At 36.4% G+C, this 13,210-nt stretch overlaps 2 protein-coding genes across 2 annotated transcripts; both read left to right on the forward strand.

Moving 5' to 3' along the window:
• Positions 1-413: 413 nt before the first annotated feature.
• On the forward strand, positions 414-3,703 carry HELRODRAFT_159719 (hypothetical protein; the record flags this gene model as incomplete). The annotated part of the gene is made up of 4 exons (XM_009011582.1): positions 414-1,383; positions 2,114-2,295; positions 2,845-3,230; positions 3,655-3,703. 4 exons carry the CDS (start codon positions 414-416, stop codon positions 3,701-3,703), a joined length of 1,587 nt encoding a protein of 528 aa, XP_009009830.1.
• Positions 3,704-4,025: 322 nt separating this feature from the next.
• HELRODRAFT_188109 (hypothetical protein) lies at positions 4,026-13,194 on the forward strand. Its single transcript, XM_009011583.1, has 9 exons — positions 4,026-4,893; positions 5,246-5,349; positions 7,277-7,374; positions 7,544-7,740; positions 8,243-8,290; positions 9,837-10,005; positions 11,257-11,409; positions 12,024-12,088; positions 12,803-13,194. Exons 1-9 carry the CDS (start codon positions 4,776-4,778, stop codon positions 12,910-12,912), a joined length of 1,062 nt encoding a protein of 353 aa, XP_009009831.1. The 5' UTR covers positions 4,026-4,775; the 3' UTR covers positions 12,913-13,194.
• Positions 13,195-13,210: the final 16 nt, after the last annotated feature.

Raw genomic sequence — 13,210 nt, forward strand, 5'->3', positions numbered from 1 at the left:
CATACATACATACATACATACATACATACATACATCTCGCTAGCTCAACACGGTCCGGCCGACTTGAAATATTTTGCTGGTAACATTTCGCGTTTTTAAAGGTTTTAGGGATTTTAGTTTTTAGTTTTGACTAATTTTTTGGTTAGTAAAATTGGTTTTAACGTTTTGGACTGTTTCTTTTTGCTTTTTGGATATTTTATGGTGGTTTGGTGGGTTTTATCAAATTTTATTTCGTTTCCAAAATTTTTTTTTTAAACTCAGGAATATTAAATAGTATACAATACTAGCTTTCCGTTTTTCATTTATGTACACCATCCTTGCAATATTTTTGTTTTAATTTTTATTTTTTGGTTTAAAGTTTTAACAATGTTTGCAGTTTTATTAGTATTTTACCTATAATTTTATATTTATTTATGGCTCCGGTTTTACACAAATGCACTTTTTGTTTCAACCACTATAAATTAAGACCGGACGGGAAATTACACCGGCACGGACGGAAAGAGAAGGGTCAAGAATGTCCTGGGTCTATGAAAGCGGTCGACCAACCATCGGCCGGGTCTACAGTACCTTCGGGTTTGGCTCCCCGCGCTGCACCTGTCAACGAGGGTCGCGAAGCCGCACGTACATCAGCTTCGGTCACGGAGGCTCCCATGGGAACTGACCTTAACGCTTTTTTTGACAGACTGACGGCCGCCTTGAGAAAAACCCCGGTTATTGATCATGTGCCGAAACCATGTAGGGAAAAAGTAATAAAAGAATTGATGTCCCTCATGGCGGCAATTTGTAATGAACCTTGCGACCCAACTCACTGGTACAGGCTTCATTGTTTTTTTCCATATATCCTCAAAAAGCCTGCCAGAGGGGGTCGAAGATTCAACCAGGGTAATCATGTTAACAAACGATTGGCAGATTACTCTACATTGGAGGTTGAGTCTATTGCGGCTGGCTTTGAAATCGACAATACAATAAAACTACGAAAAAACAATCCAAACAGTTGGATTCAAACCGCAATCGCCCGCATAGAACAGGGCAATCTTTCGGCGGCTGTCAGGCTTGTTTGCTCTCCCGAGGGTCTGGCGGGGGACTCGCCTGAGACATTGGTTAGACTCAACGCCATCCACCCCAGGTCACCATCGGACAGGCGAGTCTTTCCTGCACCGGAAACCGTAAATGGTTGCGTTTCACCCACCCAGGTGTTGTCAGCCCTGAAGTCATTTGGGAATGGTTCGTCTGGAGGCCTTGACTGCCTAAGGCCCCAGCACATTAAAGATTTAATTTCAGGCCCTCTGCCCATTGACGAGTTTGTAAGCTCCCTAACACAGTTTATAAATATAATTTTATCTGGCGCGTGCCCATCCGCCGCCAGCCGTTTCTTTTTCGGGGGTCGTTTGATAGCGTTGAAAAAAAAAGATGGGGGAGTTAGACCTATTGTGGTCGGTAACTTTTGGAGAAGGTTGGCCAGCAAATGTGCTCTGATCTTGGTGTTGGAAGAAACCAAGGCAAAACTTTACCCAATTCAACTGGGCGTTGGGGTGAAAGGAGGAGCAGAGGCGGCCGTACATGCGGCCCGTAAATTGGTTCTGGACTTACCCGATAAATGGGGTTTTTTAAAAATTGACTTCAGGAATGCCTTTAATACCCTGAGGAGAGATTCGATGCTGGAGGCAGTCAAACGGCTCTGTCCCCAAATTTACAATTACTGCCACTCCGCATATGGCCGAATCTCTTCTCTTGGTTATAACACCTGGGTGATGGAATCGTCCGAGGGGGTGCAACAGGGTGACCCTTTGGGGCCGATGTTGTTTGCTCTGACCCTACACCCGGTGTTGGAAAAATCTCTTTCAAAATTCGTTTGCGGCTACCTGGACAATATCAGTTTGGCCGCCGAGGGTTCAATTTTAGCTACTGATTTCCTGTCTTTAAAAGACAATGCCTCCATCATTGGGCTTGAGCTTAATATTAAAAAATGCGAATTGTACGCAAACGACTCTTTTGAAATGCCACAGACACTGGCGGAAGTGCCCTTAGTGTCTGAGGCATCATTGAGCTTCTTGGGCACCCCATTGATGGAGGGTGAGTTTCAAAACACTTTTTTTAATAAAAAAACTCGCAGAGCTGAAATTCGCCCTCAACCGAGTGTCTCATCTTCCGGTCCACGACGCGCTGACCATCGTCCGCAACGCCCTTAGTTTGCCTAGATTGATGTATTTCCTTCGTACATCCTTATCGGTTGATGCATCTATTTTGGGCGGATTCGATGGCGCCCTGAGGTCAGCTTTGTCAGCCCTATGCAATGTTGAGTTGACAGACAGGGGCTGGTCTCAGGCCCAGTTGCCGGTTCGGTTTGGGGGACTGGGGTTGTTAAGCGTGGTCCAGCTGGCACCTATTGTTTACAAATCATCTGCCGCTGCCACGCTCGACCTGCAGTCTGCCCTGCTCCGGCAATCTTTCACGAATCTTGGTACCCCAACAGCATCACCCAACCGAGCAAAACATTTTCAAGCTCGGTTGCTGGAAGAGGCATACAAAACAACTTTTAGGTTTTTGTTGTCCTCTAGTCCCGACGATGCAACTTCGGCTCGTCTGCTGGCCGCGTCAAGCGACGCGAGCTGCGGTTGGTTGAGATCCTGGCCCAACTCATCGGTGGGTACCCGACTGGATGATGAGACGGTCAGGATGGCCATTGGTTTTCGTCTGGGTTTAACGGTCCACCATAAATATCTGTGTAGGTGCGGTGCGGAAGCTAACGAACTCGGTCACCACGGCCTGGTCTGTCGTTTAGGTGGAGGTCGTCAGTTGCGCCATTCCGCATTAAATGATTACATCTGTCGGCTTTTCTCCAAGGCTTCAATACCCGTTCTTAAAGAGCCCTCGGGAATTTCCGCGTTGGATGGAAAACGTCCGGATGGCTGCACGTTGATTCCTTGGAGAGCCGGTAGATGCCTGGCGTGGGACGTAACCGTTCCGGGCACATTAGCGGAACGGTACGTGCACTTAACCAGCAAAGAAAGTGGTTTGGCCGCAACCAGGGCATCGGATGAAAAGTTTAAAAAATATGAAGGTGCCCTGCCCTCGATGGATTTTTTACCTGTTTGCATCGAGGTTCTTGGCCCGATGGACAACAACACTTCAATATTTTTTAAAAAGTTTTGCAAAATGATAAGTGGCAGGTCCGGCGACAGCAGAGAGCTATTTTTCGCCATGAATCATATATCTTGTTTGCTGCAAAGGTTTTTGCGCGTCTGTGTTACCGAAAATGTTCAATTAAACGCCGACGTGAGCGAATAACGAGATATCAATTGTTAACCGATTTTTTCAGATGTTTGACTGTTTATTGTCACTCATCGCTGATTTGGTTTTCATACATACATACATACATACATACATACATACATACATACATACATACATACATACATACATACATACATACATACATACATACATACATACATACATACATACATACATACATACATACATACATACATACATACATACATACATACATACATACATACATACATACATACATACATACATACATACATACATACATACATACATACATACATACATACATACAGACGTACATTCATACGAGACAGACTCACATATGTACAAGCACACATAAACATGCGTGCAAACACACAGAGCATCATTCCGCATCGCTATCCCTGTGTACAAGGATTTAGGTATCTAGTATATCAAAGAATGTATGCTCTGTAATATTATATATATAAGAATTTATATGTTGTGTGTATATGTATGTTCTTATGTAGGTATGTATTTATTTATGTATATATGTATTCATGCATTTATTTATGTATATACGTATGTATGTATATGTGTGTACTTGTATATGAATATACATATGCGTGTTATACATGTTTTTTATGAATGTATGCATTTGTCCCCTTATATGTGCTGCAATACATGCAGGCAGAAGAATGACTTAAGGAGGTTTATACGTTAAGAACACGTTTAAGACAAGAGGTTTTTTTTTACATAAAAATATTTTTAACGCGAAATAAAAAAAATACATGAAAATATACAAAGAATTTAAACATCGATATCTGGTACAAATACATACGACAGATACATACGACTGATACATACAACAGAGACATACAACAGATACATACAACAGAGACATACAACAGAGACATACAATAGATATCATGCATACGCACTCGTTCGTAGATTAGTTTATAACGTTGTTAGCGTCCGAGTTGAGTCGCCAAATACATCGCAGTAACTCAACATTTGCAGAAATTACCAGAACAAAATGTTGGTTTTCTGAAGTTTTCTCCCTACAAATTGGAAAAAATACTGGATGACAAATTGAAAAAAAGTCGTTTTTGTTCTGTTGGAGAGTGATTAACTCAGCTTCGCCTGCTGAAAACAAATTTTTGCTACTGCTTCCTATATTCGTTTCCTATAAATAGTATTATTACTTTTACTATTTACTGCTGCGGCTACTACTACTACCACCACTACTACTACTACTGCAGCTACTACTACCACTACTGCTGCTACAACTGCCACTACTAAAATTTTATTGCTTTAAATACAAACATACACATATACATACACATATAAACGTAATATATACATAAAACATACGCCAGTCAGTTTATTCATATCAATCCATCTCTATTTAACAGTTAACTTCAACACATCTATGCAATTTACGTAATGTAAAACAAAAAAAAATGGTTATAAGTTATTATTGGCAGTTGTTAGGCAACGTTTGTTGAGTTGGACAGCACAAGATGACCCTCAGTTTCGAAAGGGTCAAGTCGATGATCGAAGAGTTAACTAATGTTAATATCGCCGTGGTTTGCGGCTTGAGTTTATTAGTGTTGCTTGTCGACACGTCTGACGACGGTGGTTAGCGAGAATTTTATTTGAAAATTTTTAAACGATTTTTTTAAATATTTTTTTTGTAATGACGTCAGGAATAAACAACTATCATCATCATTAGCACATCATCATACTCATTAACAACAACAACAACAACAACATCCTCATCATCATAATCGCCATCATTACTACTACACACCATCATCATCGTTATATCAACAACAACAAAACTTAACCATCACAGCAATCATCTTCATCATCATCGTCCTCATCACTATTGAAATCAACAAAAACATAATCATCACCACCGTAATCATCGACATCAACAACATCATTATCATCACCATCACCTTCATCTTCCCATCATCATCATCACCAGGTTGTGACCCGCCCTATCGTTCGAAGACCCATATCAGTTTTGATGGCTTGGAGGGGCATCTAACTGTCCCCGTTTTTACGAAAACATGTACCAGTGACGTTAAGGTATTTGTATCTTTTTGTATTTTCTTATTTTTTGTTGTTTTTTTTGATTGTATGTTTTTTAATTTGTTTGTATGTTTTGTATGTATGTTTGCGATGTTTGTATGTTCTGAATTTCGTACTTTTGTGTCTCGTTTTTGTGTTTTGAATTTTGTAATTGTAGCTTTCATATTATTTTTGTATGTTGTACGTCTATTTGATTGTGTATACATTAGTACCTTTCCGTTTGTATTAAATCATTTTAAAGAATAATAAAAAAAATTTTGTATGAAAATGTTGATTTTGTGTATTTTCAACTGGCGTATTTAGGTATTTTTGTATTTTAATGTATATGCGGCGCATTTGCATGTACGTATGGTCATAGTCATTCTGTTTGGTCACACCTTTGTGCATTCTAGCAATCGTTGATTGATGAGCATCTACTCATTTTTGCTTAAAATTCGGGTGATTCTTTGTATTAAACTTAGTTTTGTTTCGTCAAAAAGTGGTCTGGTGGTCTTAAAATTTACAATGCAATTGTATTGATATGCGAGTTATCTCTTTCATACATACATACATACACACAAGCATGCATGCATACATACATACATACATACATACATACATACATACATACATACATACATACATACATACATACATACATACATACACACATACATGCATGCATACATACATGCATGCATGCATACATACAAACAAACAAACTACCCAAGACGACACAACGTACAACAGTTGTACACGAAGCCAGCAAAATTCAGACATGGACAGTACGCCTAAAAATGATATGTACAACGTTTATGTACACAGCAAACGCACACATTCGTACGCACAAATGTGTACACGCAGAGCACTTGTGCGCCACACGTTGCTTCCATATATACGATCGCCTCTGAAGCTGCTGCTTCTACTCGCGTTACCGACATTTCCCGTTTAAAATGTAATGATGGTGGGGAGGGCGTAGAAAATTATATTAATATAATTATATTTTTAACAAGGTTGTCCGCCGTGACAAAAATACGATCTACATGATTTCGTTTCGTCAAAAAGTGGTCTGGTGGTCTTAAAATTTACAATGCAATTGTATTGATATGCGAGTTATCTCTTTCATACATACATACATACACACAAGCATGCATGCATACATACATACACCCATCACTCAGTGGCGGATTTACGGGGGGCAGCGTTATGAGAAGCTTTTATATAAAAATTTAGTAAAACTCGGTTTTTAGTAAAATATCTTCTACCAACAATTGACGTAATAAGCAACAAATCATTATGTTCAAGGCACAATGTGGCGCTGGTATTGAAAATTAGGCTGGAAGGTTTTAAAAGATTCATGGAGCACTCAATCTGCCGGGCATGAAAATGTTCAATTTGGTGACGGAAATCTCGACGTCATTAAGATATATATATATATATATATATATATATATATATATATATATATATATATATATATATATATATATATATATATGTATGTATGTATGTATAGTATCTTGAATCGAGCGAATAGTTGTCATTGTGTATTACAGAATAATCACTGAAGTTCGTTTATTTTTGGAATGTGGCGCTAATATACTGAATTCAGTTAATAGTTCTTTACTAGATTCACGTAGTAGTCAATCTTCTGAGCGCAAAAGTTTATAATTTGGTAATGGTTATAGATAGATATATCATCTTGAATCAGCCGAATAATTACCATCAAGTTTTACTGAACACGCACTACATACAATTCGATACTTTAGAATGTGGAGCTGGTGAAGTGAAGCTAGTGGTTTTTTATTAGATTCATGTAAGACGTTACCATCATTTTCCTCACCAGCAAATCAATTATTTCGTCATCTTAATAATAATAACCACCACCATCATAATGATAATAATGACAATAATAATCATCATAATCATTACCACGAATGTCAAGGTGGTTTACACTTTTGAGGGTGTGGCAGACCAGAGGGTACAGCTGACCCTGAACAACGTCAGTCTTGGATGGGACGACACTGAACACGATACCGTCAAGTTAGAACGTTTTGATACAATTTTTATAATTTTTGGGATTAAAATGATTGGTTAGCCAAATGAATGAATGATTTAGCGAATGAATGGGTGAATGAACGACTGAATAAATAAATAATAATTAACGGATAGACGAACTAACTGAACACCAAACACCACACCCCTAACGAAGCCAATGCGAAACAGGTGACTTCATAAAGGTCCACGTGTTTGTAGGCAGGTCGAAACAGGAGCTGACGAACGTCTGCGGCAATCGGACTTTCCTCAAGTTCATGTCCACCGACAACACCATGGAACTCGAGTACGTGAAGAGGAGTAGCACCAAAATTTTAGGACCAGCCTTCAGTGCCAACTACAAATTCGTCACAAGTTCGTTTTGGTCCACTTTTTGAAATTACCTTTTAAGTTTATTCATTTTATTCATTCATTCATTCATTCATCCATACATACATTTGTTTGTTTATTTATTCATTTATTTATTGGTTCACTTCTCAAAAATTCTCAGAGGAAATCAACAAATACTACGCATGCAGCGTACGGGAATACGCCCAAGCCAACGCATCATACACTCTTGCGCTCGATGCCTTGTGCATTTCGATCACTACCTACTACCATCTCCAGATGTTTATCTAACTTATATATTATTTTCGTTTTGTTATAGATGATCTTTGCCACAATTTTCCCAAATTTGTCATTGATTTTTTGAGAAATTAATTTTATGTCCCGAAAAATTAATAGGTATGTCACTCTTTTTAAATTAAAAATTGAGTATTATCCAAGTTTACTATTGAAACTTATTACACAAATTACTAGAAAATGTTTACACCCACCATTCAAAACTCAGACAAGTAACAAAACAACAACTCATCAGATTTCGGCATAACGACAGGAATACAGAACAAGAACCAGCCCAATATAAGTTAGTAGCCAAAATAGAACAAGTTTAGCATGCAATTTGTCCAACGACGACACACACACACACACGCACACACACGCACACACAAACACATTTCACAGTAATCAAATTTATGCATACATTCCATGATTGCGTTTTATGCTAGATAATAAAATATAATTACACGCTATATGTTACTGCGTCGCAGTATATGCGTGTATTACCGCGATTGTATTCTAAATATTATATACAATTATTTTTAAAAACACCGGACCATGACCAGACGTCATTTTAAAATTTTAAACTCGTAAAATTCATACTCTTGTTACAATAATTAGTAACAATAATATGGTAATAACTTAACAATATAAACGCAAGTAAGTTACTTATAAGTATAAGTAACGCAACAATACTTTTAACTTAAAAGTAACGTAACAATACTCATAAGAAAGGTAACAATAATTATAATTAAGGTAACTTGAAAAATGAGCAACCATATTTTATAAAATATAATTGTTTAAATTTTGATTATTCTAGTTTCGGCGGCACCACAAACTCGCTTTTGGTCTCTAAGCTTCCGTTTTCAAATAAAATCAAAATGTAAAAAATTGGCAAAAGGTGTGAGATGACAACATGAACATAAGCAGCCAACGTGACTACGTCATTTTCATTACTTTACCTGCATTATTTTCGTATGTTCACTTCACTTTAAAATATTTTTTATCGGCTGTTTGCATGTTAGTAGGTAATTGATCCGGCGTCTGCCTGCCAGAGTATGAATTTTTTGAAAAATAAGAAGTAAATAAAACGAAAGTAACACATCAATCTAAGTAAACAAATAGCAAAAGCACATGAACTGCATTCGTTACCTTCAAACTGAAGTTAATTAGAATAAAATCATCGGTCGCGAGAAATACATTGTATACATTGCGCTATGACGTTTGAGTGCAATAACAATTATGTAGCGCTTTACTCTTCGGGCGTTATGGAAAGTTAATGGTGATACAGACGCGTTGTGGTTTCGTTGACACGGCCTTAATGAACAGTTTACCAATAAAACTGTTTCAATAAATTAGGTTGATGGTTATGCAAGTCAACAATAATAATAATAATTTAATAAAATAAAGATATATTTATTTATTATTTAAAATAGCTACATTTAGATCCATTTTTTCACCTTTTTTGTATAAAAACTCTTTACAAACGTATGTGAATAAATTAAATCGAACTCAGGCGAGCGTACATTCAATAATTTCATCGGAAAGCATTGGTTTGACGGCTCTCGTCCCACACCCAACCCACATGCATGCAAAATTACTTTCTATTTCCAAATTTGAATTTTTAATTTCTTTTCACAACAAACACACGCCGATGAAAGGCTGAATAACCAAAAGGAGGAGTGAAATCTTTCAAAAATCGAAAAAAAAATTTCAGTTTCCAGTTTCCAAGCTAAGCTTTTGTTTTAGCATTAGCACACGCATATATATACATATATAATATATATATATATATATATAATATATATATATAATAAATAATAATAATATATATATAACACAAACATATGCAGAGTGTATGTTCGAATACTTCAGCAGCCAGGGAAACAACGGTACATTTTCATCTCCCAACTATCCCGGATACTACCCACGCAACACGGAATGCCACTACATCTTCCACGGGAGCCAACATGAAAGGATATATATCTCTTTCAAATATTTTGATGTTGAAGGGCATTCCAAGTAAGTTAAGTTGATTGTGTGAGTTGGGTTAGTTGATTGATATTAGTTGGATTTTTTGGTTGGTTGGTATTTTTAGACCATGGTAACATAATTGCGGGTAAAATGCTGCTTGCAGAATATTTTTCCACCAGCGGCGAAGTTAAAAGAACAAATCTGAAACAAATGTATCTAAAATTTTCGAAATAATTCAAAATACTCTGAGTTTGAATTGAAACATACACATAGCGTTATTTAAACGACTTTTAAGTTTGTTAGAATGACTGACCAGTAGTTAAGTTGTTCAGTTAATTTACTAGCTGTTGAATGATTAAATAACCAAACTTGAAATGAAAGTTTTTTTGAAACAGTTTAATTTTTAATACATGTATTAATTTAACATTTATCATTATTTATTCGGTATAATTTAGGTAAGATTTTTTAACATAAACAGGAAAATATCATGTCTCTGATTGATGTTGTTGATTTAAACTTTAAAAATGTTATTTACATTTTTTTGAAATTTATAAATTTATTCAGTTTTAAGCTAAACATGAAAATTAAAAGAAACTAAACATTTGTGAAATATTAGTAGCCTTTGTGTAAGCTGCTATTCTGCGCTATATAAATTGTATCGTAAGATGATGGCAATGCGTTTTTTGTTCTTTTGTAGAATAGGAATAAGAGGCGTTTTTGAGGCAATAAATAAATTGCGCCTGTCTCTTGTCGTTTTTGTTATAAATGCACATGCGTCTGCAAAGTTCTTGCTTTTTCCGTGGAGTTATTATTACTGTTATTATCATTTGTTGTGGTTGTTATTAATATTATTGTTATGCTTGAATGTTTGATGTATTCAGTCAACCTTTGTATCAGCAATCAGTTTTCTTAAAAATGGCTAAAAAAGCTTAAAAAATCTCCTAATAAAATATAGATCATGCCTTTAAAATGCTGCAGAACGCAGACGTAGTAAGGGAACGTAGCGAGTGTAAGAAATGAACGTGACAGTATCTGGCTAATCATATAAAAATGTTTGGCTAATTATGCTAAGATCGTATTTAGATCTATTGGAGCTATACATCTAAACATGCATAGGCCTGCATGCCCGTACTAATATTCAACAGTTTCTAGAGACATTTTTCTGAATTATACGCATAAATTTTGTATACGAAAAGCGCATTTCTTCTATTTACACGCATAGAGGCGCACACTTAAGTACACATACACAACACATGCGTTCATACATGCATGCACACGCATACACACATACGCACGCAGTTGTAAGGATGGAACGCAGAGTGACTATGTGGAGCTTTCGAACTTCAACATTCCTCTGGTGGACAGGAAGATGGACAGGTTGTGTGGAACGGATGTTGTCAGCAAGAGGAAAGAGATCTCCAGTGACGGAAATTTTTTTAGGGTCACCTTCAAGTCGGTTTTATTTTTTATAGTATTTTTTGTCATCTTTCCTCCATATTTTCTCAACAATTTTCATATAAATACAGACTGTTTTACGTTCTAGGGCATATTATTTCATGATTCATAAGCGTAATTTTTCCATTTTGTTTGTCCTTTTTGTGGTTTATTTCTATTTCTTATTTCTTTCACGCTTTTCATATTATTTTCTTTATCTCTCCTTCACTCACACATCCACACACGCAAACACATTTTTCCCTTCTTAACATATATTTTAAGCCTAATGCGCCTTCCCAAATGCTTCCTAATCTTTGCATCACATTTTTTCTCCTACTCTGCTAAGGGAAATTGCGTCACACAAACACAGCCAAGCACACCTATAAACACGCATACTGCTCAGCTCACACGTTTTGCGTACATATACCCCCATACATACTTACATGTACTGCGTACACATAGACGCGCACCCGACACATACACGTCCACGCACACATCAAACACGCACGTGTGCATTATATTCATTGAAACGGGAAAATTGATTTAAAAATTGGAGAAAATGATGAAGAAGTGATAACGTGATGGTAACGATGATCCATGTTTTGAATCACGCGCACATTTTGAACTTACAGATCTGACGACGTGTACGATGGCGAGGGATTTGAAGCTGCCTACCAATTTCGAAAGATCAGTTCTGGTTAGATGCGTGTTTGTGGATGTTAGGTCGTTCCCTTAGGTCGATCAAGTTACAAAATATAAAAGCTCAGTATAAGTTTCCACAGTTTATATCTTCAAATGTATCCTTAAAAAATAAAAATTTTGCAGTAGTCTCCTAACATTTGTAAACATTTACTAATTACAACTGCTTAACAGTCATACGCTGTAAACAAAATCTGCAAACTCTTTCAAGCTGAAATTTGTTGAATGCTTCATTTGTTGCCCAGTTAATAATGTTTAAAATTTTACAAATTCTATAGTCCTAAAATTCTTCTAGCTACAATTTAGCATCAAAATTCTTCTAGCTACAATTTAAGATCGTTCGCAAACTTGGAAGTTCCAAGTTTCGTGCTAAAACAGCTCGCCAACCAAGCAGCATTCCCCAAGGAGTAGAACGCATATATCAGCAGTTTCTGGTGGCGAGCATGTGGGCATTGCTAGCTGCACCAATTTGACGAAAAATAGCAAAAATATTGATGGCATTTCCAACTAAAAAATTTCTCAAACAAATGCATTTGCGACGAACGTACTATCGTAATCTTTAACGTTCGTTCACACAGACACCAATCTTATAACTTCAAAGATCCCTATATTTCCAGCACCAGTGCTGTAGCTTCCAATGATAAATTTTTAGTTTCTTATCGATATTGTAATAAGTAAAAATGAATAAATTAATATTTATTGAACCAACCAGATCAGCACATGTTGCCGAGAGGAGAGAAGATGGTTGGACGAACGTCAGTCCTAAAATCTAGCTACATTCTTTTATCAATTTCTCTTCTTATATCACCACTTCACTCATAATTCATAGCAATAATTAAAAAGATTAAAACTTTGAATTGATTTAAAAAGCTTTACTGTTGATTTAAAGAAATTAAAGTCTAACTTATTAAATATATTACGCGCTTGAAAATTGCATTGTGCGTCAGCAGTCAGTTTAAATTTTAAAATTCAAATTTTTAAATCTTTTCCCGCTATTTTTTAGTTAACCCAATAATTCATTTTGCTGGTATTTTCTCATTCACCAATTTAATAAAAAATACTCATTTTATTTAATATTTTTTGCAATAAATAAATAATTTTGTGAGGTTTTGTTTAACTT

The sequence above is a fragment of the Helobdella robusta genome (genome assembly GCF_000326865.2).
Source record: "Helobdella robusta unplaced genomic scaffold HELROscaffold_1, whole genome shotgun sequence".
NCBI classification, from domain to species: domain Eukaryota; kingdom Metazoa; phylum Annelida; class Clitellata; order Rhynchobdellida; family Glossiphoniidae; genus Helobdella; species Helobdella robusta.